We start from the raw sequence: 21,801 nt of genomic DNA on the forward strand, positions 1-21,801 counted from the left end.
AAGCCAATTTTAAAAGAAATATATTTCCAGAAAACCTGGAGAACTATTGCTCAGGACCACTTTAAAAGATTACATGAACGTCCGGCTGCGGGGAAGCAAAATATAAAGAAATAAGCAATATGCATATTGATTAAGTGCAGAAAGCAGCGCACATAGGTGTGAATTTTCACCGCAACGGAGGTGAGGATGAGTTCATCTCTCTGCTGCGTGTTCGTTCTTCAACCCCATACCTACCGCGATGCTTCCTGTGGAGGCGGGGCTAAAGTAAAGAAGAGGTTTGTTTTAGTGAGATATGAAAAAAAAACGGCTCACCACCAGGAGCATTAGAGCAGTAACGTGTTCCGACGAGTCAGAGTCTCCTCTGCCCTTATCATTTTTTTTTACAAAGCCCAAACGAAGAAATATTAGCCCCTCCCGTGATTTAATCGGAAACGGTACGCGTTTAGCCGAGTGGTGCGGCTCTTTAGCTAAAACAAAGCGGACCCTCATAACAGTTGGAGCTAGTTTTGGCCCCAGCAACCGTTTTTATTCCGTTAAAAAGAGGACATTTTCGCTGCTAATGTTACTCTAAATCAACAGAAAAGGACTTAAGGCGTCATCTTAAGGTGAGTTATGTTATTTTAACCTATATTTGGTCGCATTTAACCAGCCTGCCTGAAAACAATGTAAGCCACAGAAGAATGCTTGTCTTCAGGGGTAAAGTTTGGGTGTGGATTAAGGACGAGTTACCAGGCCGAAAGACACTTTCGTGAATTGTCTTAAGACATCACACAGTGCGGGTTTAAAACAGCATTTTAAATCAAATGGCATTTTTAACCCCGTAGGAGGCCTCATATTGAATCATAATGTGGATTTTTGCGGAAAGCAGACCAAAAGTAGGCGCTTTGAGTGCCGAAACAGAGGCAAAATGGGTGGTTAAAACAGGAAAAATGTCTCCTGGGTCACTTTTAATCACGTTAACCCTGCATTTAAAGCCAAAACTACCGCTTAACCTTTAACCGATCCATTTAGGTGTTTATTCTGGAAACGTACTGCTCTCAAAGTGGGTTTTATTGGGTCTTTTCTACAGCATTTTCAACCCCCTACAGCTCTCACAGTGGTTTATATTGACTTTGGTTCATTCTTGGGATAACTCGAAGGACCTTTAATGGTTGTTGCATTTTCTCAATTTCAGGTCCAGTTTTTTAGTGTTAGTGTGATAACTTGAAGAGAAATGTTTGACAGCTCAAGTTGTGAGTTATTTAGCAGTTTGTGTAGTCTTGTAATGACCTCCACTTGTCTGAAATGTTGACAAAATGTTATTTTCTGCAGTTTTTCTCAAGAGAAATTAATTTAACATTTGTATTTCTACACTGACTTTTACATTTACATGACTTTTCAAGTGAAAAACATACATTATAATCTCTGTAAAGACTGTTAAAGGACTCTGCGGTGTATAAACTATGGTTTCGGATGAAGTAAAACCTGGACATCTTAAAGCAGACCGCTTTGGTTAACCAGAAGCTAAAGTATCCTGTTGATCTTTGCCCAGAGATGTGAGTCAGAGATGTTTACTGCAGTATGTAAGTTGGACAGGATCGGTCTTGTCCGCCTCTTTAACTTCCCCTTTTGAAGGAATCGCACCCTGAGGGTGTTGTTTTCTTCTAGTTGAATTAAAGGACGGAGACGTTTGATTTGCAGGGTTAAAACTGGTTATCAGCGCCGCTGAGGGCGTAAGTGACTGGGGTTATTATGCAGATTTGCCCCGGGCTTCGTATGGAGACATGAAAATGAACGTATTTCATCTTGCATGGCAACATGGGTTCAGATAACACACTTCCAGGCCTGATACACGTCTGCAGACTATAACCAGCTGTGCACCACTGAGTCACTTCCTTGTTTAAGCAGGAGTGTCCGGGGCACTTTGAAGGGTCATTGTGCATTACTCAGCCTCCGACTTGTAAGATGTGAGTCAGGGATGACGGGACTTCCAGTGATGGCCGTGTGGGGCATTTGGGGAGTGCTATGTCTGAAGATGAGTCGGTGCTGAAGGTCCCAACAGAGGACACGTTAAAAATAAAAGAAGGCAACTCTGTAATCCACACAGGAAGGTTTAAGTTAGTGACTTGGTCTTAGAGGCACGACTGGAAATACAGTCGATATTCTCAAAGAGATACGAAGTCTTACGGCTGCCTTCTCTTTACAGCTCTTAGGACTGTTTAGTGGACTTTTTTCAACGTTTAGGAGTATTTTTCTTTAAAAAAAAGACATTAAAAAGCCTTTAAAGTCGTTAATAATACATTCTTATTGCGAGTTCTTTAACCCCTGTGAAAACCGGTCGGCTAACAGGCCGCCAGCTGTTTTCTGCAGCATTTCTCCATTTACGTAAGTGTTGGATACGAGTAGCTGCTCGTATAACGTGTCGTTGGAAAGCTACGATTCTTGTGGTTGGATTGATTTAAAGCATTTTACGATACAGAGACCACAGCGGACGCAATCCGTGCACGGATATGCGAACCAGGTTGCTGCAGCACCCCCTACTGGCTGTGAGTCATAACTTCAGGGACAAAGTTCATTTTTTAAAAAATGTTAATTTTTGACCACGGGCAGTCAATAAAACACAAGTGTTAAATCTAGCCTTTTACATTGTTTATTGTAACCATAATGATTCACATAAAGGCTCAGCAAAGCGTGTGATTCTCCTTTTTACTCTTTTTAAGCTTTGAGTGTCAGTAGGAAAGTGTTACAACCATTTAAGTTATTGGCTGGAGTCTGAGGCTGTTGCTCAGCTGGGTTTTTATTTTAATAAATCCAAACGAACGTTATAAGATCGCCAAGAAAATCCCAATATCGCAAAGACATTTCGACTCGAAACAGGACAAATGCAGGTGCATTAATGAGGGCTGCAGATGTGGAAATTGGTAGCTTATATTGGAGTATTTGTACGTTTGATTTGATACGTTTGTCGTATAGTTTGTGGGTGGTTGGAAATGGTATTCACTTGGCTTTCCAAAGGCTAATTTCTGTTTAAATCCATTCATTTTATTGCAGTTTTCCCCCGATTTCTGTTAGTTAGGATGCTTATCGGGTCCCGATAATTCCAGTTTAGTAAAACTTTTAGTAAATGAGCTCTCTTATGAGTGTGTTTTGCATATGAACATTCAAAATATGGCCAAAATCCTTGAATATGAGAGCTTCCACATCATGTGCACGGGCTAAAATGGTCTGTGTTGCGTAACCTACACGTCCGACTCTAAATTAAATCTATATTTCAAGTTAGAGTTGAGATATGTGGAGGAAATATCAGATGAAGCTGTGGAGCTATTTTATAAGATCCCCTGGACTTCCATCTGTAGAAAAAGCTGTGTTAAACATTCAGTTTTTTGTGCCATTGTTATCAAATTTGGACTAAAACTTGGTCGGGCTTTAAACTTTGGTCTGATTATGTTTTCTTCAGCATCTCAGATCATCAGTCTCTCTCTCTCAGTAACATTTAGAGTGTTTTTTTTGGGGAAAAGTTTAGTGTTTGCTTTGCTAAAACGTGCCAAAATCATTGATTTTTAGTCAGTTTTCACCATAAGGGGAAGAGGTTAAGAAAGACGTTAAAGGCACTGATATCAAACTGGCTGAATCACTCCATCCTTGAAGTTTTCCATGACTCCGTGTGGAGTTTATTAAGCTGGAATGCATGATCTCACTTCTCTGAGGGGGGCTGGGAGATATCCTGGGATATCCTCCACATGACGATAGACCCCCACCTCAAACGGGTCCTGTAGTTCCAGCTGAAAAGGGATTTATGAGTTTCCACATTTTATGAGTACGTAACATGTTGTTGAATTTGATTTCTGGGACTTATACACAACTTTTAACTTTTAGTGCCCTTTCACAGTTGATTGTGATCATTAAAAGCAGCTCTCTGTGTAACATAGTTTGAAAAAAGAGGTTAAATCAGAGGTAATTTCTTTGAAATCTGAAAAGTCAGGTGTTGACCTGATAAACGGGCGTTTTATGTGTGGGTGGAGTTTCCTTTAAACATGCTGTGTTTGCAGTCAGAGGCGAGTCCTCCAACTTCCTGTTGGGGTGAAAAGCTCTGCTTGGGTGGGACTTAAAGGAAATTAGCATCAGGAAGAGTCCCGCTGAGCGGATTAATGGGCAGCTCCCAGCAGGTGTCGCACGGCTGGCTCACCTGGTGGCGAAGGGAAGCGAGGAGGCTCACGGTGTGGAGGTCACCCAGTTTTGAGATGCTTTAGAGACATCTTTTGGTGGGAAACGGTGCATGGCTGTGGATTATTACAAAGTTCCAGTGTTATTTAAGATTAATTAACTTGAATTTATTCCATAAACGCACAGTTTACCCCGAGTAATATCATGCAGGTCCAGGTCATTAGCACTGATAGCACTGCATCCTAAATGGATTCATAGTTTTTATGTATTTGGATGGAAAGTTTAATTAATTGGCTGATTATAGATCAGTCTACACTGGTCTGGCTGCACCAATATTTAGATTTATGGGGATTTAATCAAAAGTTGTGTGTTGGGCAGGTTTTAAAAGCTGCTAAAACAAGGTGGTGTGTTTATTCTGAGTGGACTGAGGACTACGACACCCTGTAGCTGCCGCTGCCTGCAGAGGACGAGCCGGTGAGCTGTGGCTGCAGGAAATAACATCATTACACTGCATCCTGCAGCCTGTGTTGGACCGCAGTGTCTGATAGAAGACACAGATTACCCAAAAGCACTTACCCTTTAATACCCGCTAAGCCTCGGAGGCTTCAACCGTGGCTCTGGAAACTCAAGTTCATGGAAGACCCGAGCAGAGAGGTTTTAAAAGTGGTGGCACCCAGGAAGCAGGGAGGGGTGGAGAGGGTTTAAAGAAATGATCATAACGGGTTTGTTTTTCATTCTCTGTCAGTGCCTGCATTCAGGATTCAGCTGCATGGACCCACACACAGCAGTGAAAAGCCAATAAGTTAGAAACACTTATGTGGCAGTGGGCTCAGTGCTCACTTCTGTTTTTCTGAAGAAAAAAGCCACTTTTTTTAAGAGTCGGTTAACCTTTAAAGCCGCAAGTTTTATCTACCCGATGCATGAAACCATGATGCCACTCTATCCTGTTTGTTCTCAGTATTTTGCACTCGTTTCACATTGAATGAAGCAGCCATGTGAACAGGGACCTGGTTGAGAAATGCTAAACGCTCACAGATGTGCTCTACTTCCAGCAGCACCATGCTTCTCTGTTCTGAGTCTCACAGGCTCAGGTAAGCAGACTTCCTGCTGAGCTTACAGACCTGTTTTACTCCCAATCGGGTAATAATAAACTCTTTCACTGGAAGACCCACATAGTGACGACACAAACGCCACAAGCTCATGAAACTTTGATCCGAGCCGCTCCCGCTGAGGGCGTTTCTGCCTGCTCTTCTGATAAAAACGCACTCACTCTTCAGTATTTCCACATATCAGCAGGATATCCCAGACTTAAACCCAGACTGCGAGCAGCTGAGTCAGTGCCATCATGTTCACCTCCTGTTTGTCACCGAAGCCAACCTTAACTCACAGAAAACAAACCAAAGTGTGCACAAAACCCAGTGTTTCTGTAACTTTAAGGTGAAACTAGAAGTGGAAATCCATCTGTAAAAGGTGATGTGAGGAGTTCGTTCTGCGGAGGTTTCAATATGAATGTTTGCTTCTTTAAAATCACGACAGAGTTGGTGCAAAGTTGTGCATTATAAGGCAGGGTTAGTTGTTGTGGAGCAGCATAGATCTCACATTTAGAGGCGTCACAATAGTCCAACACATACTGATGAATATCTCATTAGTTTGTCTTTTTCTGCTAATTCTCTGGAACAGAATTTGACCAAACAATGGGGAAAAAAGTGTGATTTTGGACTCTTTCGGTTCGGGTTTCTTGCTGTTGGGAGAGGGAAAGAGGGGGAAATGTCTCTTAAATGTTTGCTAACGGGTGGAGGCGTCAACTTAAAAAAAAAAAGGTTCTCTCAGGGTGATTGAAGTCAGCTTTGAATGCCCTCTTTTTTTTCACCGGATTTACAGACTTTGTTGTTCTATACATCAGTTTATTGCATGAATACAGCCCCGTTGTGTGTGTGAATCCGCCATGTGGTCAAAGTGGGCGTAGAAATGCTCGTATAGTGTCAGCTGATGGCGACTGTAGCCTTAAGCTAGCAGTGGATTTGATGCAAAACCGATGCTTATTGCTACAAAACTACCAGCCACAAACAATGTCCCAACTTCCAGGAGAGCAACTTCAAACTAACTTAAAAAATGTCTGTTTTGGTGGATAAGAACACCCCCCCAGGCCTCTCGATATTTTCTCATGTGCAGACGTACAGATGGACGAGGTAACTTCGGCTAAATGTTCCCGACTCGTTAGCTCACACCTGGTGCATAACGCTGGGCTTTTCCATCGTATAAATGCCGTATTTATTAGCCTGTACTGATTTACTGGGGGCTCAAAAGCGTCTTGAGTGGCCAGCTGCCATTAATTTTCAATGTCGATGAGCGGCCGTTGTCATGAGCATCGTGAGCTTCAAAAGTTGAGAGAGGCTCAACTTTATGCAAATGAGCAGTGATGCGACAGCGACGACAGCCAATTGGGGCCGATCTGGATTCCGAGGGTGGAAAAAAGGCGGGAAAGGGAAATTCAAATGGACCAAAGACAACAGGACCTGCGTTTCCATCGCAAATACGCAGATGCAACACAAAGAAGGCCCAGAGTACGATCCATGGTGAAAGAGGGAACCGATGTGTGGATGGATTATTATATATGCCTGCTATTTGCTATACATATAAGCCCCGCCCCTTTGAGCGGCTTTTGGTGTGAGCCCCGGTTACTGACCTTTAGCAGCCTGGGAAACAATAAAATGTATAATTAGATGTGCTGCCTTGCGTGTTAATGTGTCTTTTTCCCTTATACAACACTTTCTTGATGCATTCTCATCAGAAATGCTCCGTTGTTGCACAGAAATGTTCCCACAGTCCTAACAAATGCTGAGGGTTGAGTTTCAGTCGACTCGCATCAGGATAACACTGTTCTGTGCGTAAAGCAGTGACGCTTTGGCCTCTAATAAGTCATAATCTCACTGGTGATGACAGCAGAAGTTTAAAAGATGATGCTGGTGTAGATTTTCTGGGTTGGTGGGGTTAAGATGGGTGTTTTTGGTGTTTTAAGGTCAGTATTGTTGTCTGTTTTAGGGCCCATTTATAGTGGAGATGCTAACAGAAGCTCTGCGATCTAAGTTAGTCTCTTTTCTTTATGTCTAACATGACTTCTACGTGCATGAGCCTCCTCACAGCTTCCCACATAAACTCTCACAGGTTAAACTTGTGCTGCTCCAGTCCTGCATCGATAGCTGGTTGACTGGAAGCAGGTGAGTCACTCCGGTTGTTATAAACAGACGATGAATCGTATCAAATATTTTGACGTCGACTTTCGGCGCCACAAAGCATGTCTTCTCCAACCTGACCATAAAAAGTCACTGTTTACTCTTCCTCTGTCTGTGAGAGCACTTCTAAATAAATAAAGTGTCACACTGTGAGGAAGAGAAGAAACACACCCAGCTAACTTGAGTCTTTAGAAGTAGTTTACCTTGAAAAATCCACCTTTTGTGTCCTAATTAAACCATTGATTACTTTGACCTCATTATGCACCTTTATTACAACTGGGAGAGTCCTTTTTCACCTCTAAATAGGGGAAAATAAAACAGCTTTTACATTTATTCATGTGATAAGTGGTTTCTGAGGCCTTGGTAATCCACCGAGCAGATGAGACGGCGGTCCTTTTGGACCCGTTTCTCTTTGTTGAACTGACCGGTTTGCCTTCTTTCATTATGTTTTCACAGTTTTGAGCAACAGTCTGACCACAGTCTGTTATGGATTAGGGCTCCTCGCTGTTTGTGTTGGCTGCTATCGACTCTTATCAGCTGTGGCGCTGATTGGGCGGGAGCAGCGCCGGCTTTCATGTCCCGCCGGTTCTGTGGAACCTGTGAAGTTTGACGGTTAGACCCTGCTTAAGGTTGAAAAGCGTTAATGCTTTAAAGCCAATGAGGAAGTCGGACTCTGTTGGACATTTTCTGCTCATATGACATCATTTTAAAGCCTTTTATTTACTGAATCGTTGCCAATAACAAAGCAAGTGATTTTCTTTTGGATGACGAGGCGAAGGGACGACACTTTTTGGTCGTTGTTGAGTCAGATCCCGCCCTGACTTTGCCTCAGACTAATGGAGGTCCTGAATGGCTTCCAGAGCAAACCCCAGAGCAGTAAACAAAGCTGGTCTTCAGGAATGTTGGGGTGGAGCCTCAGTGGGGTCCTCAGAGTCGGTCTGAGCTGAGTTATGATGTGTTGGCTGGTGAGCATTTCATCTGCCTTTGTTTTGTAACTTTCTTTATTGGAACGGTGGCTGTAAATCATCTTGTTTCGACCCACAAAGATCTGCATGTACTTGACATTTCTGTTCACAGGGGCTGTTTGACTATGGGAAGTGTGCGTCTGACATTTCACAGGATGTGGTTGCTTTGTGGCGTGTTGCATTTACCCGCTGGCCTACAGCTCCTTCACTGGGCAGCTAGCTCTCTTTCTCCACATCGTATCGAACTCTTCTCATGTGTGGCGAGAATAAACACCTGTTGACCCCGATCAGCTTAATATTCAACAGGAACAGGCTATTTTGGGGCACGCTTGTTGGCCCAGCTGTTGTCCACACTGAGTATTTCCTGCATGTGCCCCACCGGGGCAGATAACCAGAGGTCTAACTTTTCAAGGGTTTGGGAATGGCAGAGATTCAGGAAGAGATGTGAGACCAAATATGGGCTCACACACTCTCACGCCGACTTCTATGTGTTTGATTTCAGCTGCTGAAACATCTCAGGTGCGGCTTAACTTTGTTAAATCAGCTCTCTTTGCTTTGGGCTGTTCTCGGTGTTGCTTAATATCCCGGAGAGGCATTATAACAGCCACAGTTTGCATCTTCTGTCGTCTCCTTGTTGAATCTAGCAGAGGTGTTAGTCAGCTTGATGTAGGCCCAGCCAGACAAAAGACTCCAGAGAGCGGCGGGCATGTTGGTTCATGGAAGCACAGATGAAGTGGCAGCCGACGCCAGCAGAGTGCGGCTGAATAATTCGTCCATATTTGGGAAGGGAAAATGGGGATTGATCCTTATTGCAAGTCATCATAATCGTTATCATGGTTTTAAAGTGGAAATCTGTGCAGATATCGTATTGTTCTCTGCAGCCAAACCTAGCATTAAAACACGGTTTGTTTGAGGTGAGATAACCACACAGTAACCATGTGATCACACCTTCTCTTTAGATGTAACTTCTGTCGTGTTAAACCTTTCTAACCACAGCAGGACACATAAGCCGGGTGCTCTTGCACGTACCTTCCTGTTTATCTCAGCTTGTTTGCTGTTTGTTGTCCTGCTTGGCTCCATAAAACCTGTGCAGGTTCTTCTTTTTCAAGCAATAAATAACACACATCTCTTCCTTTTACCCGTCAGTGACATATTTCATTGTTTTTCTCCTGCAGATGGATCTACGTTTTCTTCTATTAGCAACATTATCGGCGGTCCTCTGTGGCAGCTGGGCACAGCAAGGTAAGAAGTGAGAACACCAACATCCCAGGAGTTTGTTTTCTGATGTTTTCTGTAAAAGGCACATTCAGTTTAGGCTTCATCTAAACCTGCTGACTGCGTTGGCAGTTAACAGTTCGGTGAAGTCATCTCTTGGTCAGCTGCCTGAAGCTTTCCCCCCAGCATGACTCACTTTTCTGAACTGGCCAAGCGGCTGCGTTTTACAGCCAAAAGCTGGTTTGAGTAAGTGAACAAATGGAAAATCTGTTCAACATGTTGTCTGAGAGGAATTCGCCTGGTCTCTTTCAGATGGAAGCATATGCATCAAGGCGAACGCACAGTCGTGTGGGGAATGCATCCAGGTCTCCAAGGCGTGCGGATGGTGCTCGGATGAAGTGAGTTGAATCAATAAAGCTGCCGAGGAGACACTTTATCTCACGACTGAAGCCTAACCGGAGGATCTTTGGCTCTTTAAGTTACCTTCAGGCTTGTAGCTGTAATTTTAATGCGTCAAATAATGCAAAGTTTTTCTGTTTTTACAGAAGAAATGTCTGAAAGTATGAGCACTGTAAACTATAATGATGATAAAGTAGACAAGTTATCATTATTATTCATATTATTTCTGTTGTCTGCACTTAATTGACCACGGTTTTAAGAGATTAAAGAGCTTTTTCTTTGTTTTGCTTTGAGCAAAAGGCAACTGAACCACAACAGCTCCATTAAACGTTGACATCAGCGCTGCCTCTTCTCGTCTTTACTGGAAACTTGGGCTGAGAAAAGCTGTTTAATTGGATGTTTTCAGTGTCCAAGGGCGGTGTTGTTGCTGTAGTGACAATACACTGAGCATGAGGTTGAAATGAAGCATTTACTCCTTCACATCTGGGATATATCAGCAGGGACACGAACGACAGATGTTAATGAAATCAATGGGTTGCTGTGGAAGAATGAGACGAATGTGGATCTGAATGTGACTTCTTAGGAAGCAGCAGCAGCATGCGTCAGGAGTTTATCCAGTTTGTTTTTAGCCTAAATAAATATCCTAACATGTCATCTGGGGTTTAGACGTAAACTGTAGATACCGTGTGTTAGCAGTGCTGCGCTCTGATTGGACGGTTAAATCCTGGCAGTCGGTTTTTAGCATTTGTTAAGACAGGGCTGCATTCCTGTTGGACTTTGTCAGTACTCATCCAGCCCGGAGTTTGATGAAATCACACCCCTGCTGCTGTTTTTCACCAGATAAGGTGGAACATCTGCAGCTCCGAGTGAATTCAGTTTAATATTTGAGCTTTTATCTGCTCGTGCGGGTGTTCGATCCGTAACAAAGTAGCTTTGCAGTACATTTTAAACTATTTATCTGTATAAATCAGGTTGACTAAAGTGAGTACCTGGTGGTGTTTTGATCCGTCCGTCTCAGGCGTGGGAGAAAATAAGGGGGTCATGTGGTTTTAAAGGAATTGGGTCAAAGCTCTATTTTTTGATTTGACCTAGTTAACTTTTCCCTCCAATCAACTGTGAATTCACACTGAGCTTCACTCCCAGTCACCTGTCTGTCTTTGTCTGTCGCTGTTACCGAGCCTCGGAAAGCAGATGTTTTAGAGCTGTTCATGATGAAGTTGGGGGAATTCACCCATTTTTGCATAGATTCCTTTCGTATTAGTACATTTTATCAGCCAATAACACAGAAATCAGGATCTTTTTGCTTCACAGACTGAGTTTAGAGACCTTTTATGCAACATGTGAAGTGAAGCTGGTGCCAACATGTCTCTTCATGCCAGCCACACCGAGAGAAATTCCTGCACATTTGCAGGATCTTTCCAGATGTTCGTGCCTTAAATTACCCCAATTTAAGATGAAAAAATGCTTCACAACTCTGCTGACAAACTTGTGTAGTACGTTTAAAAAAATATCTGTTAAACTGTGTTGTTGTGAGTGTCATCCGCCTTTAATTCTGTCTTTTTTTGGTAGAATTTCCTCACCGAGGGGGAGCCCAAATCAGCCCGCTGCGACGATCTGGAGTCCCTGAAGAAAAGAAACTGTGACGAGAAGAAAATTGAGAATCCACGCGGACGCATCGAAATTAACAAAAACAAGGACGTTACGTCTCGCAGGAAGGATGTCGCAGAGAAACTGAAGGCTGAGCAGATCACCCAGATCCAGCCTCAGGAAGTCACCCTGTCGCTCAGAACTGGTGAATATTCAACTCCTTTTAACACCAAGTCGGCCTCAAGCTGCTCTCAAGAGGCAGAGTTTTGTTTACAGGTTTTGGTCACTGGTGTTTGCTTAAAAAAAAGGAAGTCAGCCTGACATTATTTTTTTAAAATAATTCCTCCAGAATCGGTCAAAAACACACAAAAATGAGCAGAATCTACAGAACTGCTGTATACTTCCCCCTTTAAAAAGATTAGATTCAGTCTTTTTTTCAATTTCAGAGGCTATTTAAGTTTTCATCTGAGCGTCCTTCAGTTGTGCGAACAGGATTTTTATCACATGTCGCACTGTGCAGCCTCGCTCACATCTGGAGCTCCTCAGGGCTCCGTCCTGGGCCCAGTTTTCTTTTTAAATTTCTAGGATTCCCTTACCCTGCTGTCTAACTGCCCTGAAGGATGACGACTGTTTGGATTCGGGCAAAAGGTTATTCTATCGACTTCACCATCGATTAATAGAGTTATCGGATCAAAAATAAACAGGAACCATTCAACAAATGCAACAAATTTCAGTACAGAGCTGCATATCAAAAGAACAAAACAACAGTTGTGCATTTTGGTGACGTAATGAAAGATTGTCTTTGGCTTCAGATAATGAATTGTCTGTTAAAATAAACCTTAGTGTGAGTTTTTACGCTCTTTTAAAGTTGTTAAACAGATGTCAAAACAGGGTTCAAGCCTCTGAAAACGTTGTGAAGGTGCAGCTCAGCCGTCTCTTCATCGTCTGCAGCTGATACAAAATCAGGCCACTTTAGAGCATTTAGAGCAAACGAATAAAAGTAACCGTGTAACAGCGGTCACTGGCTTCCTGCTCATCACAGAAGTGATTTTAAGGCTCTAAATGATGCAGAACCTTTGTATCATCATTATTCAAAGATCCATCACAAAAAAAGTGGAAAAACTCACCTTTTCCTGTCAGATATGCTCAGATTTTGACATTTTAAGATGCTGTTAAAGACTCATTTCCTCTCCTTGGTGTTAGATTTCAGTAGAATTTACCACCTTGATTTTTATCCGTTGTGTTTTATGTTATTTTATTTTACTTTATTGTGTTTATTTCACCTTTTTTTTACGTTTTCTTCATGGATGAAATTACCACTGACTAAAAATGGAATTTTTTAAAATCTTTTTAGGAGAGCCGCAGACATTTAAGTTGAAATTCAAGCGTGCTGAGGACTACCCCATCGATCTCTACTACCTCATGGACCTCTCCTTCTCCATGAAAGACGATTTGGAAAACGTCAAGAACCTCGGCACCGACCTCATGAGGGAAATGCAGGAAATCACCTCGGATTTCAGGATCGGTGAGAGGAAAACATCTGGGAAAAGACGAAGAAACCTTTCCACTCTGCTGTCTGACGTTGCTTCCTTTCTTCTGTTTCGCCTGTTAAGGTTTCGGCTCCTTTGTTGAGAAAACGGTCATGCCCTACATCAGCACCACGCCAGCCAGGCTGCTCAACCCCTGCCCGGGCAACCAGAACTGCACCAGCCCCTTCAGCTACAAGAACGTCCTGAAGCTGACCGACAAAGGAGATGACTTCAACCGGCTGGTCAGTCAGCAGCAGATCTCAGGCAACCTGGACTCCCCAGAGGGGGGTTTCGATGCCATCATGCAGGTGGCGGTGTGCGAGGTGAGCGGCCGCTTCTTCGGGAGATCAAACTTCGTCTTCCCAGCAGGTGTCGAGTGCAAAGTTCACGAGGAGATGTTTGTTTGTGTTGATCCCAGGAACAAATCGGCTGGCGGAACGTGACTCGTCTGCTCGTGTTCTCCACCGACGCCGGTTTCCACTTCGCGGGAGACGGCAAACTGGGAGGCATCGTCCTGCCCAACGATGGGAAGTGCCACCTGGAGAACGGCATGTACACCATGAGCCACTACTACGTATGTAGTCTTTATTCATCCAATCTGAGAAGAGTCGACGGACGGAGCCGTTTTCTGAACTTTTCTGTGCTTGTGTGACAGGATTATCCCTCCATTGCTCATCTGGTTCAGAAACTGAGTGACCACAACATCCAGACAATCTTTGCTATAACCGACGAGTTCCAGCCTGTTTACAAGGTCCGCTCTCTTTAATGTTCCTGCTTGGAGTTCAAGTGACATAACTCCAAAATGAAGCCGCACAGATCAAATGTGTTCATGGAGTTTTGTTTCTCTTACAGGAGCTGAAAAACCTTATTCCCAAGTCAGCCGTTGGCACGCTGTCCTCCAACTCCAGCAACGTCATCAAACTCATTATTGACGCCTACAATGTAAGTGGAAAGAGCCTGAATTTTGATAATGGATTGTTTCCTGTGCATGAAATGCCTTTTATGACGAGGAGTGAAGTCACTGCTGATCCACATCAGTCCTCATCATAACTTTAACACTCTGAAGAGATGAATATCTACACGATCCTTTGTTTAGAGAAATGAAACAACATTTTTAGCCCTTTGACTTCCACTCAACGTTTGTTGGACACAGATACACAAAGACCCAGTTTGTCGGGTTGCAAAGGGGCCGAAAAATCCCGGTAAACTCCCAGAATGTTGCCATGGGAACCTTGGTTCAGGTTTTGGAAATATTCCTCCACACATCGGATGGCGTTCGTGACGAACAGATAACAGTCTGCTGAGATTGTATAAAACTTTGTTTGGTTGCAGAAAACCGTCAAACAGGAAGCAGAAGAAGTCGCATCACATCTGAGGCAGCTAGCACCGAGATAAGAAAGCTAGCTTAGGGTTAGCACGCCTGGTTTACCAGTTAGATCGCTTCTGTATGAAAACATGTAGATTTAACACCACAAATCAAATGCATCTCACCTCACAATGTCATCAAAAATTTACTACTATATGAGAATGTATTTTTTACCAACTAAATTTAAGTTCCCTGCCTTGAATTTAGAAAATGTCCAGTTCAGTCCCGTTAAATCTCGTGGAAAGTTTCCAACTTCGAACATTTTTGCTGCCCTGCTCCCCACATGTTCGGATGAAGTTTGACGCACCGAACACACACACATTCTTCCTCTTGGCTTTTCATAAGATGTCGGATGTCTAAACGAACATAAATAAATAAATTTGAGGCATATTTCAGGTCCTGGTGTTCTTAGTTGTCGAATTGTGTTGGATGACCCTGAAAAATTTCATAAAAACTCATCTGGTGGAGGTCTTTTCCCCACATAGTCTTGAATTAAAATCTTGCTGCTAAATGAATGTAATTTCTTTTTGTTTGACTTCTCGGCAGTCTTTGTCGTCTGAGGTCATCCTGGATCACGGTAAACCACCAGAGGGAATTTCTATCTCCTACAAGTCCATCTGTAAGAATAATGTGGTGGGAACAGGCGAGAACGGCAAGAAGTGCTCCAACATCTCCATCGGAGACGAGGTAACGAGGAGCTGGACGCTCTGTTTCTGGGTCACCAAGCTGTTAATTAAACACACGACGAGCTAATAATCTTCAGTCGTGTGTGAAGGAGGTGACGGTAAGCTCAGTGGCTCCTTTTCTTTGTTCGCTGACCCCTAAATTCATCTGGTTCGCAGGTGTTTTTTGAGATTTCCGTCGAGTCCCAGAAGTGTCCTTCGGACGGGAAGCCTGAGGTCCTCACAATCAAACCGCTGGGCTTCAATGAGGAGGTGGTGGTAAACCTCAACTTCATCTGCGACTGTCAGTGCGCCAAAGACGGACAGGCCAACAGCTTGCTGTGCAACAATGGCAACGGGACCTTCGAGTGTGGAGCCTGCAAGTAAGTGAGGAGAACGGGTTTGTGTTCTGTGCATCTTTAAGCAGAAGGTTCCCTTTTCTGCAGAGAAACGTTGGCATGAGTTGGATGTTTGGTGCTCTTATGTCACAGTGTTCAGTGAATAAAAAGCGTTATTCCTGCAGTGACTGAGACGTCTGACCTTTGTTGTGCGTCAGGTGCAACGACGGCCGCATCGGCCGGCTCTGCGAGTGCAGCAAAGACGAAGTCCGCACCGAGGACCTGGACGCCAACTGCCGGAAAGACAACGGCACAGATATCTGCAGCAACAACGGCGACTGTGTCTGCGGGACCTGCGAATGCAAGAAGCGGGATAACCCCGCCGAGGTCTACAGCGGCAAGTACTGCGAGTGCGACAACTTCAACTGTGACCGCTCCAACAACAAGCTCTGCGGAGGTGAGGAGGAGGAGGAGGACGGTGGGTGGAAGCCCGGTGTGGCCAGTTCTGTGCTAACGCTGTCTGTGCTCCACCAGGACACGGCCGGTGCGAATGCAGAAAATGCATCTGCGATGCCAACTACACGGGCAGCGCCTGCGACTGCTCGCTGGACAGCTCCAGCTGCCTGGCTAAGAACGGGCAGATCTGTAACGGCCGCGGTACCTGCGAGTGCGGGACCTGCAAATGTACCGACTCCAAATTCCAAGGCTCCACCTGCGAGCTCTGTCCCACCTGCCCCGGCGTCTGCACAGAGCACAAGTGAGTCTGGAAGCTTCAAATCTAATACTAATCTGGAGGTTTGGAGGCTGCGTGACGCTCTGAGCCTTCAGAGTCCGAGAATGTGAAGCATTTATGCCAGTTTCACTGGAGATTTTCTTTGTTTTCACAGTTGAAACCAGTTCTTGACGGTTTGCTCTCAGGTATTTTTGGGATTACAGAACTGGGGCATCAGCCAGGTCTCCCTCTTTACATGTAGTGTTATTTTATTGGGCCCTAAAACACCACAAACCACAGAAAGATGCAGGTAAAGGACAATACCTGGCACCACGAACACCAAAGGAAAACAAAACCAACTCCAGTTTCATTAGAAATAAATAAAAATGCTTTCATGAAGCTCTTTTCTTTGATGCATCACATCAAAGTGCTTCAGACACACCAGATCATATCATTTAAAGGAGGTTTTATCAAACGCATCATATTATCCACATAAATCACAGCTGGCACCACAGAATGAAAATATTTGATAAGGATGGAGCTGCGTTTCCTCCTGCTAAAGGAGACGATAAAGGCTCCTTTCCTTCACATTTTAGAGACTTTGACCAGCTCTTCTCACGGCTGCTACTTCAACACTTTGCTCATTTCACCCAATGAGGAACCGTCATAATGGAAAAAGACTTTCAACCGGACCTCAAGCCTTAAACTCAGGAGTTAGCAGCTTTACTGTGTGGAAAACAGACTTCAAGCTGCTGAGGAAAGCGCCAAATAAATCAGGATTTAGTTTTACTCTATGATATCCAGCAGTTTAGATTTACCAATTCGACTTTATAAGATGTAAAATAAAGAACAGAATTAGTGCAAATATGTTAAAAAAATATTCATAATTAGTAAAAAGTCGTGTCGGCGGTGGTGAAAATGATTAAAAAGATGCTAACTTTAACTCTCAGGTACTCCCAGGTCTAACAGAGAGGTCGTTTTTAGCGTAGTAGCCCGTTTAGCTACAGTGTCGGGCGTTAATGTCTGAGACTGGAGCATTTTGTGTCGCCGTCCCTTCATCAGAGTGGCTGCTGCTCTGCGTTTCCTCAGCGGTAGCTTCGGAGCTCGCTCCTCTGTGGGACGAATTAGCTTGTTTCCGGTTCAGAATAATCCCGTTTGAATCCACTCTGATGCAGCAGATCAGGCTGTTTTGATGAAAGCGGGTCTGTCTCCTCAGGGATTGTGTGCAGTGTCGGGTGTTCCAGGCGGGTGATAAGAAGGACACATGTGAGCGCGACTGCAACTACTTCACGCTGATCAAGGTGTCGGATCGTGATAAGCTGCCCCAACCCACAGACCAGAGCTACCCTCTGAGCCACTGCAAAGAGCGGGACGCCAACGACTGCTGGTTCTACTTCACCTACGCCGTCAGGAATGACACAAAGGAGGTCGTTGTGTTGGAGAAGCTGGGTACGTTGGACTGAAAACCAGACAGACTTTCACATAAAACTCTGCTTTCATAGCAAGTGTGTCTTTAAAGATGAGTTTTTAATCCCTTTAAAAATGCATCAAAGTCTCTTTTGCCCTCGTTTTTTCAGTCCTGCCTGATTACAAATGTAGTTTTTACATGAAACTTGGAAGGAGGAAGTGCTCCAATAATTTGTTCCAGGGACTTTTCTAATTAGAAATGGTGGGTTTTGATTATTCTTCTAAAAGAAAGCCTCAGATTTAACCGGCTGTTGGTGCCTTTTCTCTCTCTCAGAGTGCCCGACGGGCCCTGACATCATCCCCATCGTGGCAGGTGTGGTAGCGGGCATCGTGATGATCGGCCTCGCCCTGCTGCTCATCTGGAAACTGCTCATGATCATCCACGACCGCCGGGAGTTTGCCAAGTTTGAGAAGGAGAAGATGAACGCCAAGTGGGACACGGTGAGTTCTTCACGTAGTTTATGTAGTTTTACTCTCAATTCTGTCTTCATAAAGAAGAGTTTGAGCTAATGGGGAGAACCTCCAGCCTGATGGTGTCCTCCATCAGGCTGCATGCAGTGAGTTCTGCTCACTGAGGGAGTGGCCTTCGCCCCGGCTGCCACTGCTGCCACTCACCGTCCGCATGCTCCAACTGCACGACCTTAAAAGGAAGTAAAACAGACGGAGGAGGGGAGCTCATCCCAGCCAGCCTGCTGCTCATTACTCTGCTTCTGCTTTCCCTCTGAAGGATTTGTTGTAGTCTACCTCAGTTTATCCCAGTTCTGTAGAAAGTTGCCTTAATTTATTTCTCATCTGTTTCCCTCCTTCTCTTTCTTCTCTTTCTTCTCTTCTTCCTTCATGTTAGCAAGTGAATCCCATTTACAAGAGTCCCATTAACCACTTCCAGAATCCCAGCTATGGGGATAAAGCTGCTGCCCTTTAGGTCACCCCGTGGGTTTGTGCACCTCGTGCTTGTGTTTCCCCTCTGATGAGTGGTTTTAAGCCAGAGAAGCATGTTGTGACATCAGCACATTTTTTTCATTTTTGATTAATAAGTTACTTATTTGGGCTTTCTTGGCACATTTATTCACTGTTCAGTCTTCAGCCTCTTATGAGAAACACAGTGAAGCTTTAAAAGTTCTCTCACAACCCTGCGTACAAACCTTTTAGGCTTAGATTTAACTAATAATGGACCAAAAACAACACATAGGATGTTCAGACTCTTATTTTATAGAAACATATCCACCTTTTTTGACTCCTTTTGGCTTAAATAACCCCACAGCAGCATGAACACGGACACGTTCCTGTTTTATTTTAGAACATAAACCACTGATCTCTTCGGTTTGTTAACCCTGAGTGTTGTTTACTGATCGATTAGTTTCTCTGCTGACGGCAGTGGAGCTCCGTAGCGCTCAGCTGTTCAAAAGATAGAACTAAAACGACTTTGATGGTCAACAGAGGGGCTGAGAGGGTCTGAGAGGGTCCACTTAGCGCCGTTTACGCGGCTCAAGCAGCACCCACCTCCACCTCCATCGCACGCTTCACACAGTCACAGCAGGGCTGCGGGGCGAACATTTCAGAGAGGCTCGCCGTCACTTTCAGCCGCTGAGTTGACATCAGACGAGCTCTGTGTCTCATCGGTGAAGGTGGAGGAGTCCAGCCCTCTTTAAAATACCGTTACGGTTCATCACTTTGAGGAGAACATTTTGAGGGTCTTTAATATCTGTAAAGATAAATAGAATAAATCCAAGAAATGATGCAGAATGTTGGGTTTTCTTTGGCCTTCAGGCATTAAAACCTTCCACAGTTAAATCTGAGCCGTTTCTTCTTCCTCTTTTTTAATTTTCCCTTTCCCGCTCTTCACTCTTGCCTCTTGTTGCCGGCGGTTTTCTCTCACCTGTCACCGACTAAATGTGAATATTGAACCTGTTTTTATTTACTGGGCTGCGGTGTCGGTTAAAAGCTTCAGTTTATATCGTTCTCATATTAAAACTGAAATAACTGAAGGAAAGCTTTCATTCCCAAATGCTTTCATTAAATTTATATTCACTTCTTCCTCAAACTCTGTGGTCATTATCTCATGTTTGAATAATAAAAACAGTGTTTTTTCAGCTTCTAAATACATTATAAGAAGCAGCGTGGACGCATTTCTAACTGTTAACTGCTGTTTGTGCATTAGTCAACAGTTTTAAAGCTGAAGAGACAATTTATCCCTAAAGGTTATTATTATTGGAACATTTTAACGTCAGTCTGCGGACGCCTTCATTCCTCTCAATGAATATTCAGTAAAAGGTTGGGTTCTCCAATGATTCACAAGCCTGAAGACACACTCCTGAGAAAACTATTAAAACCACGTATGTAGAGGAGAATAAGAAGTCGGACGCCATGCTTTTGTTTTCCCGCCTTCTTCCCACTTCACACCAAACAGCAGATCGTTGTGTGTGTGTTAGCCTCCTCATACCCGCTGATTTGTGTTGCCTGCGCTCCTAAACGGCCTTTAATTCAGCCGTGTCTGATTAAATCTCCTGTTAATCTCATAATCACAGGACAGAGCTTCTGCTTTTTCAAACCGCGGCGCTTCGCCTCGGGCTGAACGTGTCCTGGCGCCCTCCCTGAAAGGCTGACGCTACGTGGCGTTGAGTTGACCTTTAATCCTGACGCTGCTCCTCTTCTGTGTTCCTCAGGGTGAGAATCCAATCTACAAAAGTGCCGTAACGACTGTCGTCAATCCGAGGTACGAGGGCAAGTGATGGAGCAGCGCCCTCATAGTGACAACACTGTATGGAGAAGAAAACGGGCCGGGCTGACCACGGGGCGGGTTTTCTACAATAATGCTCACTGTTTGTTGTTGCTGTCAGTACGTTTTGCCACTCTTTGTTTGTTTTACTAACTTGTTTTGGTTTCTTTGCGTTGTCTGTGTACAGTTTGACTATTTTGTGGGTTTTTTTGTCTGTGGAACTTGAGAGAATGTGTTTTTCTTTTTGTTTGTTTTGTTTTTTTAACACAACCGGCCGGGTAATAGAAAAACTGTGCCTTTTTAAAGCAGAAGCCATCAGTGTTGGGTCGAATTTGTCGTTCCTTTTGAAATGATGGCATCTGTGGCGTTTTGGAGGGGAGAAACAAATGAAAACTGAGTCATAAAAAGGTTGATCAAAGGTCCTTCGATTGATCTGCCGTCTGACCAAAGGAGTGGCTGCGTTTGTGATGGCGTGGACTGAGTTCTTATCTCTTTGAAATGCAAAGTGTAGCAGCAGTGAAACGTGTACAGAGTGTTTGGGTTCTGTGTGAAGCCATACATGTCCTCACAGAACGGGCCGAAGGCCACACTTTGTTTAATGAGTCACTTAATTCATCTGAACAATCATTTGAAATCTCTTCGTTGATATTTTCTTGGTGCCTTTTCTAAATGGAAGGACATCAGTTTACAGTAGAATTACTGTGCGACTACAGGTTTTACTTGCTTAATTTAAAGCCACCTCAGGTCCTTAATCTTTTTTAGAAATGCCAAATACATGCAAATCTGCCTTTTTTTGTGTGTTGTTAACTAAACTTTCTTACATTAAATGTTTGGGGTGTTTTTTTATATTTGTGGGACATTAACTTGGGAGTAGCCCCAAGCATTGTTCCTCTATCAGTGGTTCAAATTAAAATGAATGCCTTGATCTGATGGGTTGAAAGAATCCGGAGCTGTTGGTGATGGAGAACCATGTGTACATCTCATGAATTACTGTAAATGAAAAGATCACAACATTGTTTTTAAGTGCCTTTTTTCTCATTTTCACCAACACGTTTCTGTTTTCTCAAATTATTTATTGAATAAACTTTCTAAAACATTTTACCCCAACATGATTATAGCGTCATTGTGCTTTTACTTTCATTTGTCTTTAACTCACAGGTGTATTTGCCTCAAATTGACCTTTTTTCTTTTAATGGGATGTGAACAAATGACTTGCCAGGTCATACCTCATGGATTATCCTGGCAAGTGAAGGCACTGGAAAGTAAACTTGCAAAAGAGAGATAAACAGATCAACTGTTTTTTAACCACATATCCTTCATGTTAACAGAGTTTTATGTCTTTCATGTGAAGCTCACAATTCAGACATTTAAGCTCCATTAAGTGTTTGTTAGTCCTGTTTTGAACTTTAAGTTTTTTTTTGTTACTCAAAATGTGTAAAATGAGGGTATTATACAGCGGTGCTTATTCA

General features: G+C 43.7%; 1 protein-coding gene across 2 annotated transcripts; it reads left to right on the forward strand.

The window, feature by feature from the left end:
* Positions 1-277: 277 nt before the first annotated feature.
* LOC140268246 (integrin beta-1-like) lies at positions 278-21,437 on the forward strand. Of its 2 annotated transcripts, none has more exons than XM_072363005.1 (16): positions 278-605; positions 9,517-9,583; positions 9,869-9,954; positions 11,525-11,747; positions 12,897-13,067; positions 13,156-13,394; positions 13,490-13,645; positions 13,727-13,822; positions 13,924-14,013; positions 14,984-15,124; positions 15,280-15,482; positions 15,656-15,894; positions 15,972-16,194; positions 17,366-17,598; positions 17,891-18,057; positions 20,280-21,437. In XM_072363005.1, the coding sequence occupies exons 2-16, from the start codon at positions 9,517-9,519 to the stop codon at positions 20,343-20,345; spliced, it is 2,400 nt and encodes a 799-aa protein (XP_072219106.1). In that variant the 5' UTR covers positions 278-605; the 3' UTR covers positions 20,346-21,437. The 2 variants fall into 2 exon arrangements, with proteins under 2 accessions (XP_072219106.1, XP_072219105.1); XM_072363004.1 differs by lacking the exon at positions 278-605 and adding an exon at positions 8,321-8,341.
* Positions 21,438-21,801: the final 364 nt, after the last annotated feature.

The sequence above is a fragment of the Leuresthes tenuis genome, unplaced genomic scaffold (genome assembly GCF_036924035.1).
Source record: "Leuresthes tenuis unplaced genomic scaffold, fLeuTen1.0.hap1 SCAF_14, whole genome shotgun sequence".
Lineage (NCBI taxonomy): Eukaryota > Metazoa > Chordata > Actinopteri > Atheriniformes > Atherinopsidae > Leuresthes > Leuresthes tenuis.